At 41.1% G+C, this 20,685-nt stretch overlaps 2 protein-coding genes across 2 annotated transcripts; both read left to right on the top strand.

Annotated features, from left to right (window-relative positions):
- The first annotated feature begins 229 nt into the window (after window positions 1-229).
- Window positions 230-6,769, top strand: chchd4b (coiled-coil-helix-coiled-coil-helix domain containing 4b). Its single transcript, XM_033625757.2, has 3 exons — window positions 230-435; window positions 3,602-3,700; window positions 4,373-6,769. Exons 1-3 carry the CDS (start codon window positions 414-416, stop codon window positions 4,726-4,728), a joined length of 477 nt encoding a protein of 158 aa, XP_033481648.1. The 5' UTR covers window positions 230-413; the 3' UTR covers window positions 4,729-6,769.
- Window positions 6,770-8,467: 1,698 nt separating this feature from the next.
- Window positions 8,468-19,004, top strand: uroc1 (urocanate hydratase 1). The gene is made up of 19 exons (XM_033625616.2): window positions 8,468-8,705; window positions 9,375-9,505; window positions 10,450-10,543; window positions 10,637-10,696; window positions 10,789-10,917; window positions 11,012-11,073; window positions 11,180-11,246; window positions 12,762-12,905; window positions 13,006-13,094; window positions 14,729-14,791; window positions 14,894-15,073; window positions 15,162-15,259; window positions 15,398-15,470; window positions 15,602-15,791; window positions 15,884-15,982; window positions 16,635-16,734; window positions 18,215-18,296; window positions 18,416-18,515; window positions 18,611-19,004. The coding sequence occupies exons 1-19, from the start codon at window positions 8,580-8,582 to the stop codon at window positions 18,749-18,751; spliced, it is 2,028 nt and encodes a 675-aa protein (XP_033481507.1). The 5' UTR covers window positions 8,468-8,579; the 3' UTR covers window positions 18,752-19,004.
- Window positions 19,005-20,685: the final 1,681 nt, after the last annotated feature.

Here is a 20,685-nt window from a genome sequence, read left to right as displayed (position 1 = left end):
GATTATCATCCCTTTTCAGTAAGGTTATATATTTTATTTTGACTTAGAAGTAGAATAGAAAAATTTAAAACCTAAAAATAGAGGGAAACCTGTAACAAAATGTCTAGCTTTCTCTAAAAACTTTGCTTGTGCTAAAGAAAAGAAGAATGCATGTCACGCTTTGACCTGTTGGGGGCGACAGTGCGCCCCGGGGCGTCTGCGCTACCGGAAATAGAAAGGAAGAAGAATAAGGAGACGAAGAAGACTCCATGCTCAAGCAAGGATAGTTGTGAAACCGCTGTAAATGTGAAACAAGCTACCTGATGCTGAACTGACACTTGCGACATTCCCATGCTCTGCCAGTGAGAGTCTTTATCTTCGGAGTCGTTGCTGTAAATCAGGAAGAAGAATTTATTCTGTCCCAGAGGGAAGACATGAGCTCGGTCAGACAGGAAGGTAAGTAACATGCTGAGCTAGCCGGCTAACTTAAAGCTAACCCTGAAGTTGATTTAAAGGAAGTCTGAATGAAACATTAAGGTTGCTGTTGTTCCCAGTCGTTAAAAGTATATTAATGAGTCTCTTGTTACGATGAAAAGGTTTGTTAAACTGTGACGTTATCATGAGTGAGCATGATTTAGCTTATAGTCATCAGTATTTAACCTTGACATGTAACAACCACAGTTTTGTATGCAGGGTTGGAAATTAACTTTTTTTGTTCACCTGTCATTCAATAGATCACCAGTGTTTTGGTTTTTAGACTGGTTAGTGAAGCAAATGTAGCAGCTACACTTGAATATTTCACCAGTATTTTCCTCATGGCTGACCCTGATGTTGTGTCATGCAGGGATGATGCCATGTTGCGTTTCATACAATGAGTGGTTTAAGATGTTTTTCATGCACAGTCACCTCGAGTCCTGTCATTAAACGATTGTTCTTGTCATCACTACAAGTCAAGGGTTTATCATGAAAACAGCTGTCATAGTTCTGCTTCATTTCTGGTCCAGAGGTGTAAAGTAACTCAGTACATTTGCTCAGTAATCCACTAAAGTATAATTCTGAGGTAGGCTTTACAGCATAGGGCATCCCTCTGTCCTTGGACCATCACAGCAGATAAGGAATAACACCCAAAAAGAAACTTAAACAGGGAAAGGAAATGATAGAAACCTCAGGAAGAGCAACTGAGGAGCGATCCTCCACTAGAACACACTAGATTTTGAGGGAAATATTGTAGTTTTTACTCGATTACATTTATTGAACAGCTTGACATACTACTTTGCAGATAAATATCTTACATTTAAAGAAGATACAGTGAATTGTTAGATATGTGTTCTCATTATTTTTTGGGGCCTGCATTTTGGTGATGATACTTGGATGGACTTACTTGCAATGGAGCATTTACATTGTTGTGTTGAAACCTATAGTTAAGTAACAGATGTAGGCTTTGGCGGGGTCAGGTAGGGGTGAGAATCACCAGAGGCTCCATGATACAATATTATCACGATACTTTAGTCACGATACAATGTTATTGCAACTTTAAATATGTTGCGATAGGCTGATTGTTGCGATATAATATATTGCTCTATATTGCCATTAATTACCTGTTTGCAACTGCAAATATTAAAGGAGAACTTTGTCAACATCTGTTTTGTCTAATAAGGAAAAAGTATTTGCAGCAAAATGTATGTAGTGGACTGACAAAGCAATTTATTATAACCAAATGGGCTACCTAAATTTTAATTTGTATATTTGATAGTAATATTTATTTATTTATTTTAAGATATTTTTGGGGCATTTTGCCTTTAATGGACAGGACAGCCAAGTATGAAAGGGGGAAAGAGAGAGAGAGGGCATGACATGACAGCAAAGGGCCACAGGCTGGATTCGAACCCGGGCCGCTGCAGCAACAGCCTTGTACATGGGGCGCCTGCTCTATCCACTAAGTCACCGATGCCCTGATAGTAATAATTTATATAATAAAAAATTGATACTTGGCACCATGTGACATTATCATATTGCCACACAAAAATATCGGGATACTATGCTGTATGGATTTTTTTCCCCACCCCTAGAATCAAGGTATCAGAGTATACTGGGCTACTGAGAAATCCCTGAAGTATGACTTTCAGTTCTGTCAAAAATACAGCCACTTCTCTTTCTGTTAAACTGTGGCTGAGAGGCTGTATTGAGATGATGTGTTGTAGTGCACAACATGCTCCTCCAGAGGTCAGTCTCTACTGGAGGAACAGCAGCTGAGCTGAGGAAAGATGGTGACTGCAGGCAGTGGGGATGGAGTTACAGGATTAGTAAGAAAGAAAAATAGCTCTGCCCCTGTTTCCCACATACAGTTGTATCTCCGGCTTCAAAAGTAGTTTATTAGCCACATGGTTTTATTTAACACATCTTCTCTGTTGAGCCCACTGATGTGTCGGCATCTGTTGTAGTGTGTCACCAGGTCGTTCAGCAAAAAGGGCGCTTATTTCCTGTCTGCTCATTATTCTGTTGGCCATATGTATCTAAACTGAGCAGGACTTGTCTAAACAGACTGACTGCATATTAGAAACTCACAAAGCATTGTAGGCTAGACTGTTACACAAATGCTACAATGACTTCTATCACCAGTAGCTTAGCTTTTCATGTTTTTGTTTGTTTGTTGTTTTGTTTTTACACAAATACTGTCATGTACTGTGCAACCTGGTGAAATATCAGGAAGGATTTAAAGGACTTATAAGGACTTATAGTCACATCCACAGTCACAAGTTCAACATGTTCATGTTCCATTACGTCACTTCCCACACTCAGTCTTATTTTGTCATCTACCATAATTATTTCCATGATCTATGATCTGTTTTATATTTTTGATAAATCCTGCAGACTGTAAGATGTCAGGAAAGAGTTTAAAATGCTCAATACAATTTCCAAAACCAGAAAGTGATTCAAACTGCTTTTTCTGTCTAACGAAATTCAGTCTACAAATATAAATAACTTATTTAAAACTAGAATTTCTCTGATGATGAATGAATTAATTGACTAATAGTTTCAAGGATTTCAGCACTGAACACCAAACCACATACTTCAACAAAGCAGAGTTCAAAACACCACCCTGCACTGAGATGTGTGCCTGAAGGTGCGCTCAGATGTGCTCTAGTGATGCACAACCAGTTTTGCCAGTTTTATATCTACACAGCCTGAACACACACTGATGATACCAGGGGCTGGAAGCTGCTCCAGCAGATAACTGATTGCATAACCATCCATCACACAGACATGTGTTTTCAATACAGCCTGAAGGATTTTATTTACATGATATCAATAGTGGTATTTGAATGTTAAAAAAACAACATTGGCTGATAGTTGTTTTTAACTATGATCCCTGACGTACATTTCACAATCTATTATTGACCAAAAATACTGGCCTGGATGATTTTCCAGTCAGGCTGTAGTGAGGAGCGTGCAGTACACTGTGCAAATGGTGAACTGTTGAACCTATTATTACTTAATATCAGAATTATAAATAAAGTAAAGGCTGTATATGTCACATAGTCAGCCTTTGGTTTGGTTAAGGTACCACATTACGTATCACTGACAAACTGTTTGCGTTGTCTGTCCACATTTTACCCAACAGGTAAAGACCGAATCATCTTTGTCACCAAAGAGGACCATGCTACACCCAGCAGTGCTGAGCTCGTAGAGGAAGATCCCAACGACCCATATGAGGAGCAAGGTGAGGAGAGGAACCTGTTGTCAGGCTTCACTGTAGCTCAGGTTAGGTTTTAAAATTAAAACAATTTCACACAGAGAAGTTAGAATCCATGTGTGGTGGCTGCCGACAGTTTATTTTTGTCTGATTTCGGAGGATTTTGCAGGTACGTCAAATCAGCACAGGCGAAACTCTTCGTTAGTTTTTATTTTCTTCATCGGCATTTTGTTGAATTTGAGTTATGGGGTGGAAAATGAATAAGTCGATCAGTTTATGGTCAGATTGAACAGATCTGATTAGAACAATAAATTAGATTAGAGGAGCAGCTGCTGCAGACTCAGAGCTGGACCACACACTATTTCCATGGCGATGCAGCCAGTTTCATCTAAAGTAGGTTTGAAAAACTTTAAACACCAAAATGGGAGTGCTGTTCGAAGAAATGGAGCTTTCTGTTCCAATATAAATTAAGGAATGTTTAAGTTTCACTTTCACGTCGCCTGGTGCTCTACTGCTCCGTCTGTGCTCTGAGAGTGTGGTGCTCTGAATAACAGAACAGTAAATATATTCCTAATTTACAGACCAGCTCCAAAAATCTGAAAATTAATATGTGCCAGCAAATGAATGTGTGGGAAACCCTCCTAAAACAGTTACCTGTGTTGTACCACATATTAACTAAGCCCTCCTCTCTGATCCTAGGTCTGATTCTTCCCAGTGGGGAGATAAACTGGAACTGCCCCTGCCTGGGTGGGATGGCCAGTGGTCCCTGTGGGACTGAATTTAAGGACGCCTTCTCCTGTTTCCACTACAGTAAAGAGGAGGTGAAGGGTTCTGAATGCCTGGAGAAGTTCAGGGCCATGCAGGAGTGTATGCAGCGTTACCCGGAGCTTTATCCTCAAGAAGATGACAAGGTGCAACAAGAACAATCAGCAGAAACAGAACAGACCTCACAAGACTCGGCGTCTGCAGAAACATCAGGTGCAAACTCAACACTTGCCTCTGAGCAGGACTCTGATACCACTCCATCCAGCACGGAGGGCTCAGTGGAAAGCTAATGAAGAGCCTTGGTGGCAGCTAGAGCTCGGTATCGGTGCTCAACACTTATAAGGTATCGACCGAAATAACCAAGTAGTATCAAAACATCTCGAGTCAAAAAATATATTCAGTCATTTTTGTACCCACATCACCACAAGCGTTCTTCAATTTAAGGCAACATGTGATTAGTCCACTACTGCAGCAGCTACAACCCTTACTGTCTGTGATGTGACGTCGAACGTGTTGTATTTGACAGAGTTGGTAGTTCAGTGTGTAGAGCTGCCACCAAAACATTCACAAGCATGGCTGTACTACATACCTGTGGCATCTGGTGGCATTTAAGGCAACTGAATGCTTCCATTCACACAATTGGTATCGAATAAAGAAAAAAAAAAGTATCAAATTAAGTACTGTATTGGTATCAGCATCACTGTAAGGGTGCTGGTTTTGGTGCTGGTATTGTATTATTTCAAACATGAGCCACAATTTAAAGTCCAACTGAAATTACATTTATTTATTTTAGTTTTACTGTTAATACTGTAGTTTTTTATGATTAAGAGAAAGAAGAAAAAAGTTCGGAGGGAATATTAGAAATGCTCATTTTGCTCTCAGTGGCTGGATGAGCTGTTGGTGTCTTATTGTCCAGCACCATAACTTACAGGCCGTTTGGAGATGGTGTGTTGTCAGCATAGAGGAGTAAAGTCCACAACAGCATCTGAACTGACTGAAGTTATAATTGTAAGTTTGCATGCTGCTTAATGTGCTGCAGCAGAATAGCTGTTTCTAGTTTTCCTTGCTTGGTTAGCAGGTTAAGCCAGCAAAAACACATGCTCATGTTTGGTTTCCACAGAAATGCTTATGTGGGTTGGTATGCTTCATACAAATATGGTTCAGAACGATGTGATCCAATCAGCTGTATGGAAACAAGTTCTCGATCGACAGAGACATCTGGACATATACATCTACATCTAGACGGAGAGCTAAAGGTATTGTGAGGAATTATATTATATACAGAGTAGATATATATCAAGCTGTAGAAAACAAAAACATGATATGTAATTTCAGTTGGAGTTTGAACATTTTATTTACGAATGAGATGAGCTTGAACTTTTGTAAAACTAACACAATGTTGTCAATGAAAAAATGACGATCTTGAGTTGCTCAAACTTGACTTTGGGTTCAGGCAAGACAAGATTTAAGAATCCTTAATTCAGTCAAGCGCCCAGAGGACCAACCCTTTAATACACCTCAGTGTGTATTTACCAGCCACAACAACGTCGCAACAGCTGGTATTGTTTTTGTGTGTGTGTTTGTGTGTGTGTTAAAATGTGGCCCTGGTGACACCTGTTTTGGCAGAAGCTACCACATCAACGGTTTTAAGTATTTTGTCAGGTGTTTATATGTCCGTCTGCAGCACAGTAACGTCACAACGGTGCAAAAATCAGTCACAAAACTTAACAGGTGTGTAGTTTGGATCATGATGAAGGCAGAGTTGGAAATAAGGGTGGTCCAAGCAAGGGGGCAAGGGGAGCGGAAGTACGGGGTTAGGAAGTAGGGAAGGGGCCATTGCGCTTTACGCCCCCTGCTGATTATTGTGGCTGCAGTGATGGCATCACAAGATGGTTTCTAGATTTTTTATTTCCTTTGTTTCCATGCTGGAATTTACAATAACGAGGTCTGAAATTATAGTAAAAACATGTTTTATACCTTTTTATTTTCTGACATCTGTGCTATTTTCTTATGATATACAGCTTACAATAAGTATGTGTTACACAAAGTTTATATTAAGCTTTGACTCAAAGTTATTGTAGTGATGTTAGGATAAAGTTAAGTTTGCAGAGGTGTGAATAATGTACTAAAGACAACCTTACAGTTTCTACTATGGATCCTGAATAGTGAGTTTCCACATCTGACCTGTTGGACTGCATTGCTTCTGCTTATTTATATCTACACCTAAAACCTTTACCTCAGCTGGACAATTTGTGTTCAACAAAGGACTGAATCAAAGTGACTTGAACTGTTTATTGTTAAAAGTTTTGTAATAAATATGACTATAACTGACAGTATTGTTTTTTGTGAGATATTGTTGTTTACCATGTGTAAATGTGTTATTACAGTAGCCTTGACCGGAGGCATTATGTTTTTGGGTTGTCCGCACATCCCTCCCATTCTTATGAATACACTATCTCAAGAAGGGAGGGAATTTCTTCAAATTTGACACAAACGTTCACTTGGACTCAAGGATGACCTGATAAGATTTTGGTGTTCAAAGGTCAAGGTGACTGGTCCTGTCTGTTTCATTCTTGTGAACGCAATATATCAAGAATGCCCTGAAGGAATTTCTTCAAATTTGGCACAAACATTCACCTGGACACAATTGTGATCTGACTAGATTTTGGTGGTCAAGAGTCAAAGGTCAAGGTCAGCGATATCTCAAAAATACCTTGGGAGTTTCTTCAAATTTGGCACAAACATCTGCTTGGATTCAATGATGAACCGATTAGATTTTGGTAGTCATAAGTCAAAGGTCAATGTCACCTCAGTTTTTTCATTCTTGTGAATGAGATATTTCAAGAGCGCCCTGAATGAATTTCTTCAAATTTGGCACAAACGTTCACTTGGACTCAAGGATGACCTGACTAGATTTTGGTGGTCAAAGGCCAAGGTCAGCGGGACCTTGCACTCATCTCATTCTCATGAACGTGATATCTCAAAAACGCCTTGGGGGAAATTTCCTCAAATTTGGCACAAACATCTGCTTGGATTCACTGATGAACTGATTAGATTTTAGTGGTCATAGATCAAGGTCAGTGTCACCTCATGTTTTTCATTCTTGTGAGCGTGATATTTCAATAAAACCTTAAGGGAATTTCTTCAGATTTGGTGCAAACATCCCCTTGAACTGATTAGGATTTGGTGGACACAGGCCAAGGTCACTGTGGCCTCTGATACATCTTTTTGTCCATAACTCAGGAATTTATGTGCTAATTATGGCAAAACTTCACACAAATGTCTAATTGGATATAAAAGGTCAAAGGTCAGCTTCACCGATACATAATGTTCTGCATAAAACACTTTTTCTGGCCATTACGTCATACGTCAGGAGATACATTTGGTCACCAATTTTGGGTGTCTACCTTGAAACTGTACCGATTGTATGGCTCTTCTGTGTGTGCAGTATCCATGTTTTCACAGACATTGATGGAAACTGTAAGAGACACTTGACTGGTGCGTGGAGGCATACAACTGCAGGACAGTAATTCTAGTTTTTTTACATGACCTAGGCCTGACACTGGAATCATGACCCTTTACATCACATTGCAAGTCAGCAAACAAGTGAACTCTTGAGCAGCTGCGGCGGAGTTACACAAGGACAATTTTCTATATCCATTATTGATATAATACATTATCCCTCTGAATGTGTGCCCCTAGACCTCAGACTAATAATCATACTGAGCTGTAATTGTGCATTTTTACATGGGACTTGTTATAGTTATAGATGTATGGAAATAACATGATTCTACATAATAGTTGTTGACCTGTCCAAAGGTTCTGGCATGCACTCGTGTTTACCTGAGTTGCGTGTCAAAGCATCAGGGGTCAGAGGTCTGCGGCAGTGTTTGTCCGCTGAAGCATGTGCCACTTCAAACTCCCTCAGGGGTCAATAATTACCAAACACCATTTCCTATCCTCGTGTACCATTGGCCGATTGCGAAGGGCAAAGATGACCAAAACGCCAATGAGACAATAAGTTGAAGAGTGATTGCCCTTAAATTTTCTTTCTCTCCGTGGAGGACGGCCTGCAGTGAGAGCTGCCTTTTGTCTCCAGCGTGATCTCTAACTACAGGTTGCTGCTGAAGTGTGTGACAGGATGTCATCTTTAAAGGAGATATGCAGTGGTTTACCCCTGGATCCACTGCCCCCTAACCGGGGAAGAGACTCCAATGTGCCACATGCACCTATCCGGACCCCGAACCTTACAGCAGAGGAGGAGCGGGTGAGTCATACTGTTTCTATGCATTCAAACTTGTTCAGCTTTGTCATACAATAATTTATAAATCAGTTATCCAGGTACATGTAGACCTCTTGAATCCATTTTGTGCACACCACAATGAAACAGAGCAGTCATTAATGTCAATAGGTACTGCTGTGATTTTCTACTTTAACAAGTGTAAATACTGTCTGTTAAATAAACTCCAAAAGGAAGATTACATTGCTAATGGTAGGGAAAGCCCCAAACATGAACCAACTTGGCTGCAGTCAAACCTGTCAAACTACTATCAGAAGGAAAAAGACAAACATCATCACGCAGCTATGTGAGAGTGAGCTGGAGGAGGTTACAGCTCACTGTCATGTCAGACAGTTGCTTTCCTATAAATGTGTCAGATGCAGACACACAACCGACATTAAGCTATGCTGCGTACTCTGACTTATTGCATCACTGTTGGCTCATTGGCTGCCCTAAAATATTGATTATTCTCTAAGGTCTTTAACTGATTGCCTAAACTGAGAGCAGACTTGAGTCAATGATTAACAGAGATGCAGCAGGTGCTCTGTCTGTTAGCCTTACAGTGTAAAAGATCTACTCATCTGTCTGACTGTGCTGAAACATTTACACTGTACAGAGTGTCTTATCTAACCTACTGTCAATGCCTCTTCCCTCTAGTTGGCGCTGAGAAATGCACTGCGTTACTTCCCTCCCACCCATCATGCAACTCTTGCACCTGAATTTGCCCAAGAGCTGCGGCAGTACGGGCACATTTACATGTACCGCTTCTGCCCCACGTTACGCATGAGGTGAGGCAACCAAATGATGAAAGCCCAACTGATATGGCATTCTTTATGCCAGTATCCATACTGATATTTGAGAATAAATTAATCTATGTGTTGGCTGTTATTCCGGTTATGCCCATACAATTTATATAAATATTTTGACAATAATACTTCAAATTTGGTTGTTAGGTTAGGACATGTGCTATGTGATTTTTTATATCATTAAAGATGACAGTAACAGTAAATGAAAGATGAGTTTGGTAATTTTGTTTCTGACAATGAAATACGTAATAATAAAAATAACAAAAACTTGGTATAACCTGCAGAGCATTATTTCTAAAAATCTAGTCCATCTAAAAAAATCTCTGAGGCCGTGTTTTAAAATCAATGTAACTGCAAAATGCAGCCATTTTGTTTGACCTGGATTTAGTCCTTTCATTGTGTGTTTAATGATTGTATTTCCTGAGTGTTTATTGTGTTTAAACTGTTACTGGTGTGCTGCCTTGCTGCCAGGTCTCCCTCAGAGAAGAGGAGGGACTTCCTGGTTGAATAAAGGTTAAATAAATATAAATAAAATTGACCTGCTGGTATATTTTGTCAGGTCAGTCGGGCTTTAATAACAATCCCTGCTGTCGAAGATGTTCTCTGCCTTTTGCATTTACACAAGGTTGTAACTTTTCAAAGGAGAAATAACACATTCCCTCTGTTATAAATAAAATGTTTAATTCATATGCAATCACATGCACCCTTCAGTTTCAGGACATTGTGGAGGGTTTTGCTGCTGCAGCCTCACTAGTCTGGTATGAACACTAACGGTGGCTTATGAAAGTACCTCACTGGAAATTATAGGAAATCTTTGTGTCATCCTGTGAAAGTGTGAAAGTTACATACACATCTCTCTTTATGATGGTTTTGTTTAATTTGTCTTTCTCCACAACAGTGATGTAAGTTTGTCTCTGTCTCCTTAGAGCGTACCCCATAGATCAGTACCCGTGCCGCACACGCCAAGCTGCCTCCATAATGCTCATGATCATGAACAACCTGGACCCTGCAGTTGCTCAGGTCAGCCTCTAACACAGCTTGTATTAACATAGCAACTAAGTATGTGATGTCTTTTGCTTAATTCATTGTCTTATTGGCATCTTTATCCCTCAGTTTCCCCAGGAGCTTGTCACCTACGGAGGCAATGGACAGGTGTTCAGTAACTGGGCCCAGGTGAGCCCTGAGTAAATGTGTTTTCTTACAAAGGACTTGGTGACGATGTATAAATAGATGTATATTAAAGATTTGTGTGTGTCTGGGTGCAGTTTCGTCTGGTGATGCATTACCTGAGCGAGATGACAGAGGAGCAGACTCTGGTCATGTACAGCGGTCATCCCATGGGCTTGTTCCCCAGCCTACCTTCATCACCTCGCGCTGTCATCACCAACGGCATGGTAACAGCCTAACACACATCTGATTAAGCTTTTAGCCCACTTACAACCCTGTGTACTGACATACACTGTTCTTTATTTTTTTTGCATCACTCAGGTTATTCCAAATTACTCCTCCAGAGATCAGTATGAAAGGATGTTTGCCCTTGGTGTGTCAATGTAAGTTTTTAAGATGCTTTTCAGTAAGAAGATGTTGCTGTATTAGCCTTGTATGTGGGTGTACATGTTTGATGTAATCTCTGTTCTTTTATTTGTCCGTTTTCAGGTACGGTCAAATGACAGCTGGCAGCTACTGCTACATCGGACCTCAGGGTATTGTTCATGGCACTATGGTTTGTGATTTTTTTTTTGTATGCACACAGCACTCCAGTATTGACTCATGCAAAATCTGGATCACTTTTAATCAGTGGTTACCAAACTGAAGTGAGATGAAACAAGGAAAAAGTTATCTTATTAACTTGTTTCTAGTCTTTGCTTTTTGACTTTTTACTGTGACCTGTAAATTCTTTAAATGAAACAATATAGGAAGGGAAAAAATTAAGGTCACATGTATAGACTGTGTAAGATATTGGACATAGCCACCATAGTGTCACCCACTGATTTGTGGACTCCTGTATTAATGTATTAAAGCCTCGACTTTGGCATATTGGCTGTCTCCATCTTGGATTTTTGGGGCCACAAGTGACAATATTTGGATGAGAGGGTGGCACTACCCTAACATTAGCTGCTAGCTTGGTTAGCACAGTGCATTTATAGCTATGGTTAACTGTGATAATGCTAATGCTGATGCTATTTTTGCAAGTCAAAAACAGACTTACCAGAAAAACTTTACATCCAACTCCTTAGGGGGCCTTTGAGTGCAACCAGACAATTTTTTAGGTGATCAACACATTACAATTAATTTTAAGTACTGAAAACACACTAAAATAGTACCAACTACAGCCATGCCTATACTCTGAATCTGGGGTTACGCTATGATTATGTTACCTGACCAGTGTTGTCATCATGGCAGCTCCTCGTCAATGGATGGCACCCTGTCATTTAAAGCTTCCACACCCTTAATTATGCATAAAATTAAGAGGCCATCGTAAAATTTTAACAGATGAGTTACATAAAAATTCACCCCGTACAGTTGTCATGAGTGAGGAAAATATCTGTAAAGACCAAAACCGTTTTTTGTTTGTTTATTTGTTTTGTACCAGGCTGTAAACATGTTTATTTCTGTTGTAAATTGAGCATTTTAACAGGGGGGTCTATGGAGATTGATTTGCTTTGGTGTCTGCCTCAAGTGGCCACTGGATGAACTGCAGTTTTTGGCACTTAAATGTTGGCTTCATTTTTCAGCCCTGGAGGTTGCAGCTTGGTCACTTGTCAAAACAGTTGGGATATAACTACTTTAAAGGAGCAGTGTGTAGGATTTAGTGGCATCTAGTGGTGAGGTGTGAAATTGCAACGTACTGAATACTCATTGTTTCACCCCTCTTTTTCCACGTATGTGGTAGAACCTACAGTGGCTTTCAGGTAAGAGAAAAACATGAAAGGCCCTGTCTAGATCCAGTGTTTGGTTTGTCTGTTCTGGGCTACTGTAGAAACATGGCGGACTTCGTGGCAGAGTTCCCTCTCCATATGTAGATATGAAGGGTTCATTCTAAGGTCATGAAAACACAACAGGTCTTAGTTTCAGGTGCTTATATACCAATAAAAACATAGTTATGAATATTACTTTCCATCTCTGGACCCTCCTAAATCGCACACACTGCTCCTTTAAATCATAACAGTCACTGACACATTACCTGTGTGTTATAGTTCCTATTCTTTTATTTCTCCCCCTGTGTGTGTCTGTGTAGCTAACTGTGTTGAATGCCGGTCGGAGGTACCTGGGCTCTGGTGACTTGAGGGGACGCGTCTTTATGACCTCTGGACTCGGGGGCATGAGTGGAGCTCAGGCTAAAGCTGCCGTCATCGCAGGATGCATTGGTGTGATTGCAGAGGTCAGCTGGTGTCCAGTCATTTCCCAATAATACTCACTGCTGACAGAGCGAGAATGAAGCACGTCCTGAGTGTGACTGTGTGAATTTGTTTCCTGCGTAGGTGGATGAGGCTCCTCTTAGAAAGAGGCACGAGCAGGGCTGGCTGATGGAGGTCACCAGCAGCATGGACCACTGTATCAAACGCATCAGGTAACAAAGAGGAAAAGTCGTTATGAGAGTGCAAAAATATTTTTTAGAAATAGTTGCTGCATACTTACTATTACTCTGTAATTTACTGTTGTTGATGGTCATGAGGGATTTAATATGATAGACTTTGTGTGTGTGCTTGTGTTTCTCTGTACGTGTGTCAGATGTCATATTGTCAGCTCTATCCAGTAAAAGTCTAGACTTGCAGTCATATTAATTGGCAGCCCTTTCAGCTAAAACAAGGCCCCATGCACTGTAAAAAATACTCTGTGACAAGTAAAAGTACGTTTTGTGAGCAAAAAGCAGTAAAAGTACTCAATATAGAAGAATGGCACCTGTTAGTGTTAAACTGTTATTTAATACATTATGAGACTATAAAAAGAATGGGGCCTCCCTAGTGTAGTGGTTAGAGCACTCGTCTTCAGTGCGGATGGTCCAGGGCTTTAATCCTGCTGGGGTTAACATCAGCAAAGGCATGCGGCCACAAGAGGTTCCCACCACCGAATCAAACGGGATCAGATTCCTTAAGGAGGCTTCAGGATAAGAGAGTAACTCCGAAAGCTGAGCCAAGTCCTCAACAAGGGTGCGTCTCAAGCCCGTTAAAGACGGGAGTTTCCAGATGTAAAAGTGAATTCATAAGATTATTAAAACAATAACAAAAAGAACGAAATGTTTGTTGAGCCTATCACAGCTGACATTGGGCGAGAGGCAGGGTACACCCTGGACAGGTCACCAGACTATCACAGGACTGACACATAGAGACAGACAACCATTCACGCTCACATTCACACCTACGGCCAATTTAGAGTCACCAGTTAACCTGCATGTCCTTGGACTGTGGGAGGAAGCTGGAGTACCTGGAGAAAACGCACACTGACACTGGGAGACCATGCAAACTCCACACAGAAGGGCTCCCCCACCCTGAGTTTTGCACCCACCAACCCGGATTCAAACCAGGAAGCATTTTAGCATAGCACAAAAACTGGAAACAGAGGGAAACCACTAGCCTGGTTCTGTCCTGTTTGTACAAAAACTGAAATGTAAAAATACACATCATACTTTTATGATGATGATTGATGATTTTAGGATCCTCTTGTCTTCCACCAGCTAATGTGTTTCCCCCAGTATTTATGCTAAGCTATCAATCTTCTCATCTAACTCTTGGCAAGAAAGCAAATAAGTGTATTTCCCAAAATGTCAATCTAGTCCTTTATTGTTTATTGTTGCCTTCAGGGTGGCACTGATTTTAACTGCTTTATATACTGTGAAGTAGTTTAGTCAATACAACTGTGTCACACTTTATGAGCTTATTGTATGTTTTGTATGTAAATCTTGTTTGAAAAATATCTAGGAACTATGGCTCTTGAAAAAATGTTGAGTAGTTAAAAGTAAAGAATTTGCCATTAAAACTTAGAAGACTAGAAGTATAAAGTGGCATGAAATGGAGGTACTCAGGTAAAGTACAAGTACCAACAATATTTATTAAGTGGAGTACTTGAATAAATGAACTTTACTGTCTTCCACTGCTGCCTGGGCAGTAACGTATTAGTACTGCTGTACTCCACATGGACAGTAAGATGTATCTCATAACACAACCTGCCTGCTGTAAGATTCAGTACTGTTTTTGTGTGTTTCAGAGAAGCCAAGAGCTCCAAGACTGCCCTCAGTCTGGGTTACCACGGCAACGTTGTAGACTTGTGGTGAGTGACAGATGAAAACATCCAGCTGCTCAGACACTACTCAGGTCTGCAGCTACAGTGAGAGAGACACATTTTGACACACTTTTCTAACCTCTTCACCAGGGAGAGGCTGCTGTTGGAGTATGAGAGGACGGGGGACCTCCTGGTGGATCTGGGCTCAGACCAGACCTCCCTTCACAACCCATATAATGGAGGCTACTACCCAGTCCAGCTCAGTTTCCGCCAGGCGAATCAGCTCATGGCGACTGATTCTAAGGGTTTCGTAGCCATGGTCCAAGAGAGGTAATATGAATCACACTTTGCTGCGGTATATTTTGAGCAACATATGGGTCTGTACAGCTGATATAATGTGTTTTACATACGATCACAGCCTCCGAAGACACGTTAAGGCCATCAACAAACTGTCTGATGCTGGCATGTTTTTCTGGGATTATGGCAATGCATTTCTCCTGGAGGCCCAGAGAGCTGGTCAGTGATTTAACACTCATACACACACACACACACACACACACACACACACACACACACACACACTCAGAATAAACCATTATTATCACTCAGTCCATGTCAGGCCAATAAAGAGGTTTGTGTTTCTTGTTTTTATAGGAGCAGAGGTGGAAAAGGTTGGCGGAGGAGCAACAGAATTTCGTTATCCCTCTTACGTCCAGCACATTATGGGGTGAGACATTTTCTTATTCAATCTAGCACTGATACTGTAATAGAGCTGTAGACAGTTGAAAGTCATCTGTGATCAGTTCTTTTCTTCTTGTGATAAATAGTTTGTGATCTCTCCTTCTGTCTTTGCCACAGGGACATTTTCTCTTTGGGCTTTGGCCCGTTCCGCTGGGTGTGCACATCTGGCGACCCCCAAGATCTTGCTGTAACTGACGATATCGCCGCTACTGTCCTGGAGGAAATTAGTGCCAATGTGACTGATCGCATCAGACAGCAGCACAGTGATAACATCCGCTGGATCAGAGAGGCTGGAAAACACAAAATGGTGGGTGACATTCTGAGCAACCAGTGCCATCATTTACCCTCTGATAAGATACGCAGCTGCATTAGGCTGATTTCCTCTGTGTCTTTATTTAGGTCGTGGGATCTCAAGCCAGAATCCTGTACTCTGACCAGAAAGGAAGAGTCTGCATTGCTTTGGCTATAAACCAGGCTGTCGCTGATGGACGAGTTTCAGTAAGAGGATAGATTGTCTGCTGAGGCCCTGATCACACAGAAAGCGTTTTGCAGGTTGCAAAACACGAGGCTCACCACACTGCCTTTAAATTGAATGCTACTAGTAAAAATGCTTGTTGCACCTTTTTATTGTTGCCAGGCAACCACCCCATCACCTCCTTACCCTCACCTACCTGTGTAATCAGTCTACCATTTATACCATTTAAAACTACCTGCTTATTTTCACAGTAAGTAGTAGCTAGTTACTGAAATGGACAGTCGGATAGTTTTAAGTATCCAGCAACTGCAATCACCAGTTTCTCCTCCATTGTTTACCAACTGTAAACTTGTTGTCGTGACTACCACAGAAAACCCACCTCTTGAATCATATTATCGGACAATGGGGAAAAAAGCACAGATGACGTGGGGTGCTTTTAGGCTGAAGTTTTTTCAACTTGAGGAGTCCGGCAAAAACGCCAGGGGCGTAACAATGAAAAAAAAACAAGCAAAAAGCTTAATTCTCATTAAAAACAAGTACAGAAAGCTGCCTCCAGCTGCTAAGACACCTTCTGTGTGATCAGGGCCTTAGGAGATTATTTCATGTTTACAGCATGATGTCCAGTTTTCAGTGGAGTCTCAGTAATAACCATCTTTTGTTATTTGTGTCGCCCAGGCTCCTGTGGTCATCAGCAGAGACCATCATGATGTCAGCGGCACAGACAGCCCCTTCAGAGAAACCTCTAATGTGTATGATGGATCTGCCTTCTGTGCAGGTATGTGTATGATCAGTGATGTGCAAGATACTGAAAATTAGTATCAGTCACGACTCACGGTTACTAGTGACTTCTCTCAAGTAATTAAATTACTTCACCAATTATTGCAAAGACAAGTAATCATTTAGGGCAGTGGTTTTCAAACTTTTTCCTGCTCAAGGCACACCTGCATTTATATCTGTGCACAATAGACTCTATGTAAGCACTCTTATCAGGACATAAATGTTTGTTTTTATATACTAATATCAAATAACAGTTGACAACCAAATATTACTCATGAAATATTTATTAACAAAATGAGTTAAGAATTAATTTTAAAGTTTTAAAAATTTCACCAAGGCACCAATAACACACCCATTTAACCGCGGCACACCATTTGAGAACCACTGAGTTAAGGAAAGCAATTTTTGTATTACTTTAAAATATCTGCTTCAGTTCTCTAACCCTACGCAAACATAGCTGTTGTATTATTTTAGTGTTTGATCATCTGTCGCAGTTACCACAGAGCTGATTATACAAATGTTAGGTTAGCCAAAATATGTCCAAATGTAACTGATGTCTGTTACACATGTAAACAATGGCCTGTCAGTCTTACACATATGTTGTGGGGCCAGCCACGGGTTAACTGACTGTCGGACAGAAATATTCCAAATTTATCAAAAAGTATTCAATATTCCTGTACATCCCCTGACAGCTATAACTTGGAATCCCGGAGGAGGGCAGCATTCCCATAGCCATATAGAGAGTCATTGCCTTCACTGCACTGATAGTCAGACACTTTATTCTCCCAGCCATAGTGGATGGATTGTGGAGGTCCTGCATTGTATCACACTTGAGAAAATTAGGCACCCTAAGAACTTTTAGGGAAACCTGGGGGCACCTTTTAAATTACATAGATACACTGTCTGTTCTGCCTGATGGCATTGCTAGCAACAGCTGAGCCCCGCCCCTCTTTGATTTGCTCATATATTTATTTTATTTCATGTCCTGGTTTAAATCTAAGTTATTGCTTATATGTAGTCTGCTCTTTGTTTTGCTCCTCACTTCCCTGGGTGTCAGGTCTGGTGGGTGGGAGGGAGTTTATTTCTCTGTTTGAACACAAAATGAATAAAGAGATTAAAAAAATAATAATAACTTGTAGCCTAAAACTAACAACATATGATGAGCTGCCTGGTTTGGAGGTTTCCTTCTCAGCTCTGGTGGTACAGAAGACAAAGACACTGTATCATTTATCATGTGTTGTCAGTTTTGCACTTGGTTCTGTGGACAATGATGCAGTGTGACTTGACTTGAAAGTGAGAAGGCTGCAGACATTGCGACAGATGATCAAACATAATGGAGCAGCTCTACAGTCCACACAAAATCTGTTCCTTGTTACTGTTGCCATTCAACACTAACACCAATCCATTTCCTGCCTCTCTTCATTCATATGAATCAGTAACACTGCAGGAATCATTTTCACAGTGTCTCCCCCTTACAGACATGGCAGTCCAGAACTTTGTTGGTGATGCATTCAGGGGCGCCACATGGGTAGCCCTGCACAATGGTGGTGGTGTTGGTTGGTAAGACTGGCTGGTCTCCCAGTAAATAGTAATCTGTATGACACTTTTTGATTCATCAAAACTTATCTGTCACCAGGGGGTCAGTGTGTTTATTACTGTATCTGTTGTGTCGCCTGCAGGGGTGAGGTAATGAATGGAGGGTTTGGTTTGCTCTTGGACGGCTCAGAGGAGGCAGCAAAGCGAGCCAGACTGATGCTCAACTGGGACGTGTCCAATGGGGTGAGAGTGTAGAGAGGAGAGCAGCGTGACAGAGTCCAGCCTCACTTACTGTGTTACACTGTAAGCTCTAATGGCTCTGTGTCTGTGTGCTGCAGGTAGCTCGTCGCTGCTGGTCTGGAAACTCCAACGCCTATGACACCATCCAGCACACCATGGAGGAGAACAGGCAGCTGCGTGTCACCATGCCCTTTCCTGTACAGGATGAGTGCGTGCTGGATCGTGCCCTGCAGGGCTAGCCAGCACTTAGGCACAGCCAAGGAGACCTGCAGCTGTAATCCTGTCAGTAGTGTCTGAATCAGGCCTTATCCAGGTTTCAGAGGATCAGTACTAGTTAATGAATCAGTGGCCATGTTGTTACAGAAATGGTTTGCCATGAACACAGAATGCAAAATAGGCTCCAGTATTATGCTCGGCTGTTTTAATAATTTAATTTACAAGAATATATTCTTTTCATGTGCTGAAAATTAAACTACAAGTATGTATAAATGATCAAGCCCATATGAGTCATTTGTATGTTGGTAATCTATGAAAATAATTTGCTACATATACAGTAATTTGTCCAATAATGGCTGTCAAAATGTCAATGACATGTTAGTGGCAGAGAAATGTAGTTTTTTATATTTTGAAAAAAAGGAGAGGAAATCAACCAGGATGCCAAAGCCAGATTTTGGTCACAGGTGACACCACAGCAGCAGCTTTGTTTCTGCATTTGACTGCACATATTTATGGCTTGAATGGATACTCAGACCAAGTTCTGGTGTGGAAAAAATGCAAATTACTGATGCGATTACACGGCATTTTGTCTGTTGTCACAACCTGACACAAGTAAAAAAAACACTTGACAGATGAGAGACCGTAGTCCTAAAAAATGTGTTTCAGTGAAATACAAAATGCAAATGAGGTGTATAAGTATATCTGGAGTCCTGGAAGGAAAGAGAAGAGCTCAGCCAACCCAGGCCTCATACTGTTAAAGGAACAGTTCAACCCAAAATCAAAAACACACATTTTTCCTCTTACCTGTAGTGCTGTTTATCAGTCGAGATTGTTTTGGTGTGAGTTGCAGAGTGTTGGATATATCAGCTGAAGACATGTCTGCCTTCTCTTGAATATAGTGTAATCAGATGGCACTTGGCTTGTGGAACTCAAAGTGCGAAAAAAAAGTACATTTAAAAAACTCAACATCAATGTGTCTTTCCAGAAATCCTGACCTAGTTACTCAAGATAATCCACAGACCTTGTTATGAGCAGCTTCATGTAGGAACTATTTTCTTTCTACCAAACTACACCTGCAAACGTAATCACTGTGCAGATGATAATGACTGCAACCTTATTTTAAAACTCAGGTGTAGTTTGGTAGAAAGAAAATAGTTCCTACATGAAACTGCTCACAACAAGGTCTGTGGATTATCTTGAGTAACTGGGTCATGATTTCTGGAAAAAGACATTGCTGTTGAGTTTTTCAGATGTATTTTTTGGCACTTTGAGCACCACAAGCTGAGTGCCATCTAGATCCATTATATTAGAGAGAAGGCAGACATCTCTATGGCTGATATCTCCAACACTCTGCAACTCACACCAAAACAAACTAGACTGATAAATAGCACTACAGGTGCTGTCCCTTTAATGTCAGATTTGAATGATTTCCTGGCGCCCCGACAGTGCTATGATGTCCTTGGAAGACCTCTTACACACATCCTCTTGATATTTGCCATGAGCTTTATTATGGGAGTGAGGACTGTACTGTCCCATTCAATTAAAACTGTATTAAGAGGACACAGCAATATTCTTTTAGCTTTCTCTGGTTTTGAACCATGTACTTATACTAATTTCCTATCATAGCTTCGGGTCTTGTCCATCTGTCCATTGGGGTGCGTCTTTGCGCGTGGTTGTTCCTTTAAGAAAATGAATTTGAGCCGCTCCGCGCTGACGTAAGGGAATTGGAGAGCCTGGTGTACCCTGCAGGAAGAGGCAGAGAGCCGTGATGAGGACCAGGCAGGGGCTCCACATTTTTCCAGCATTTTCTCCTGTCTTAGACATTTAGTGTGTCGTACCATCTCTCCTGTACACACATCCAGATCAGCTTGAAACCTCTGAAGTGCCCTGGTGCCAATATAACGGTGCGCTTTCAGACCTCCGCCCTTTTCTGTAGGACTCTGAGGAGGTTTCATAG

The sequence above is a fragment of the Epinephelus lanceolatus genome, chromosome 1, assembly GCF_041903045.1.
Source record: "Epinephelus lanceolatus isolate andai-2023 chromosome 1, ASM4190304v1, whole genome shotgun sequence".
Taxonomy (NCBI): Eukaryota; Metazoa; Chordata; class Actinopteri; order Perciformes; family Serranidae; genus Epinephelus; species Epinephelus lanceolatus.
The sequence above is the reverse complement of the archived record's forward strand: the minus strand, read 5'-3'. Positions and strand labels throughout refer to the sequence as shown.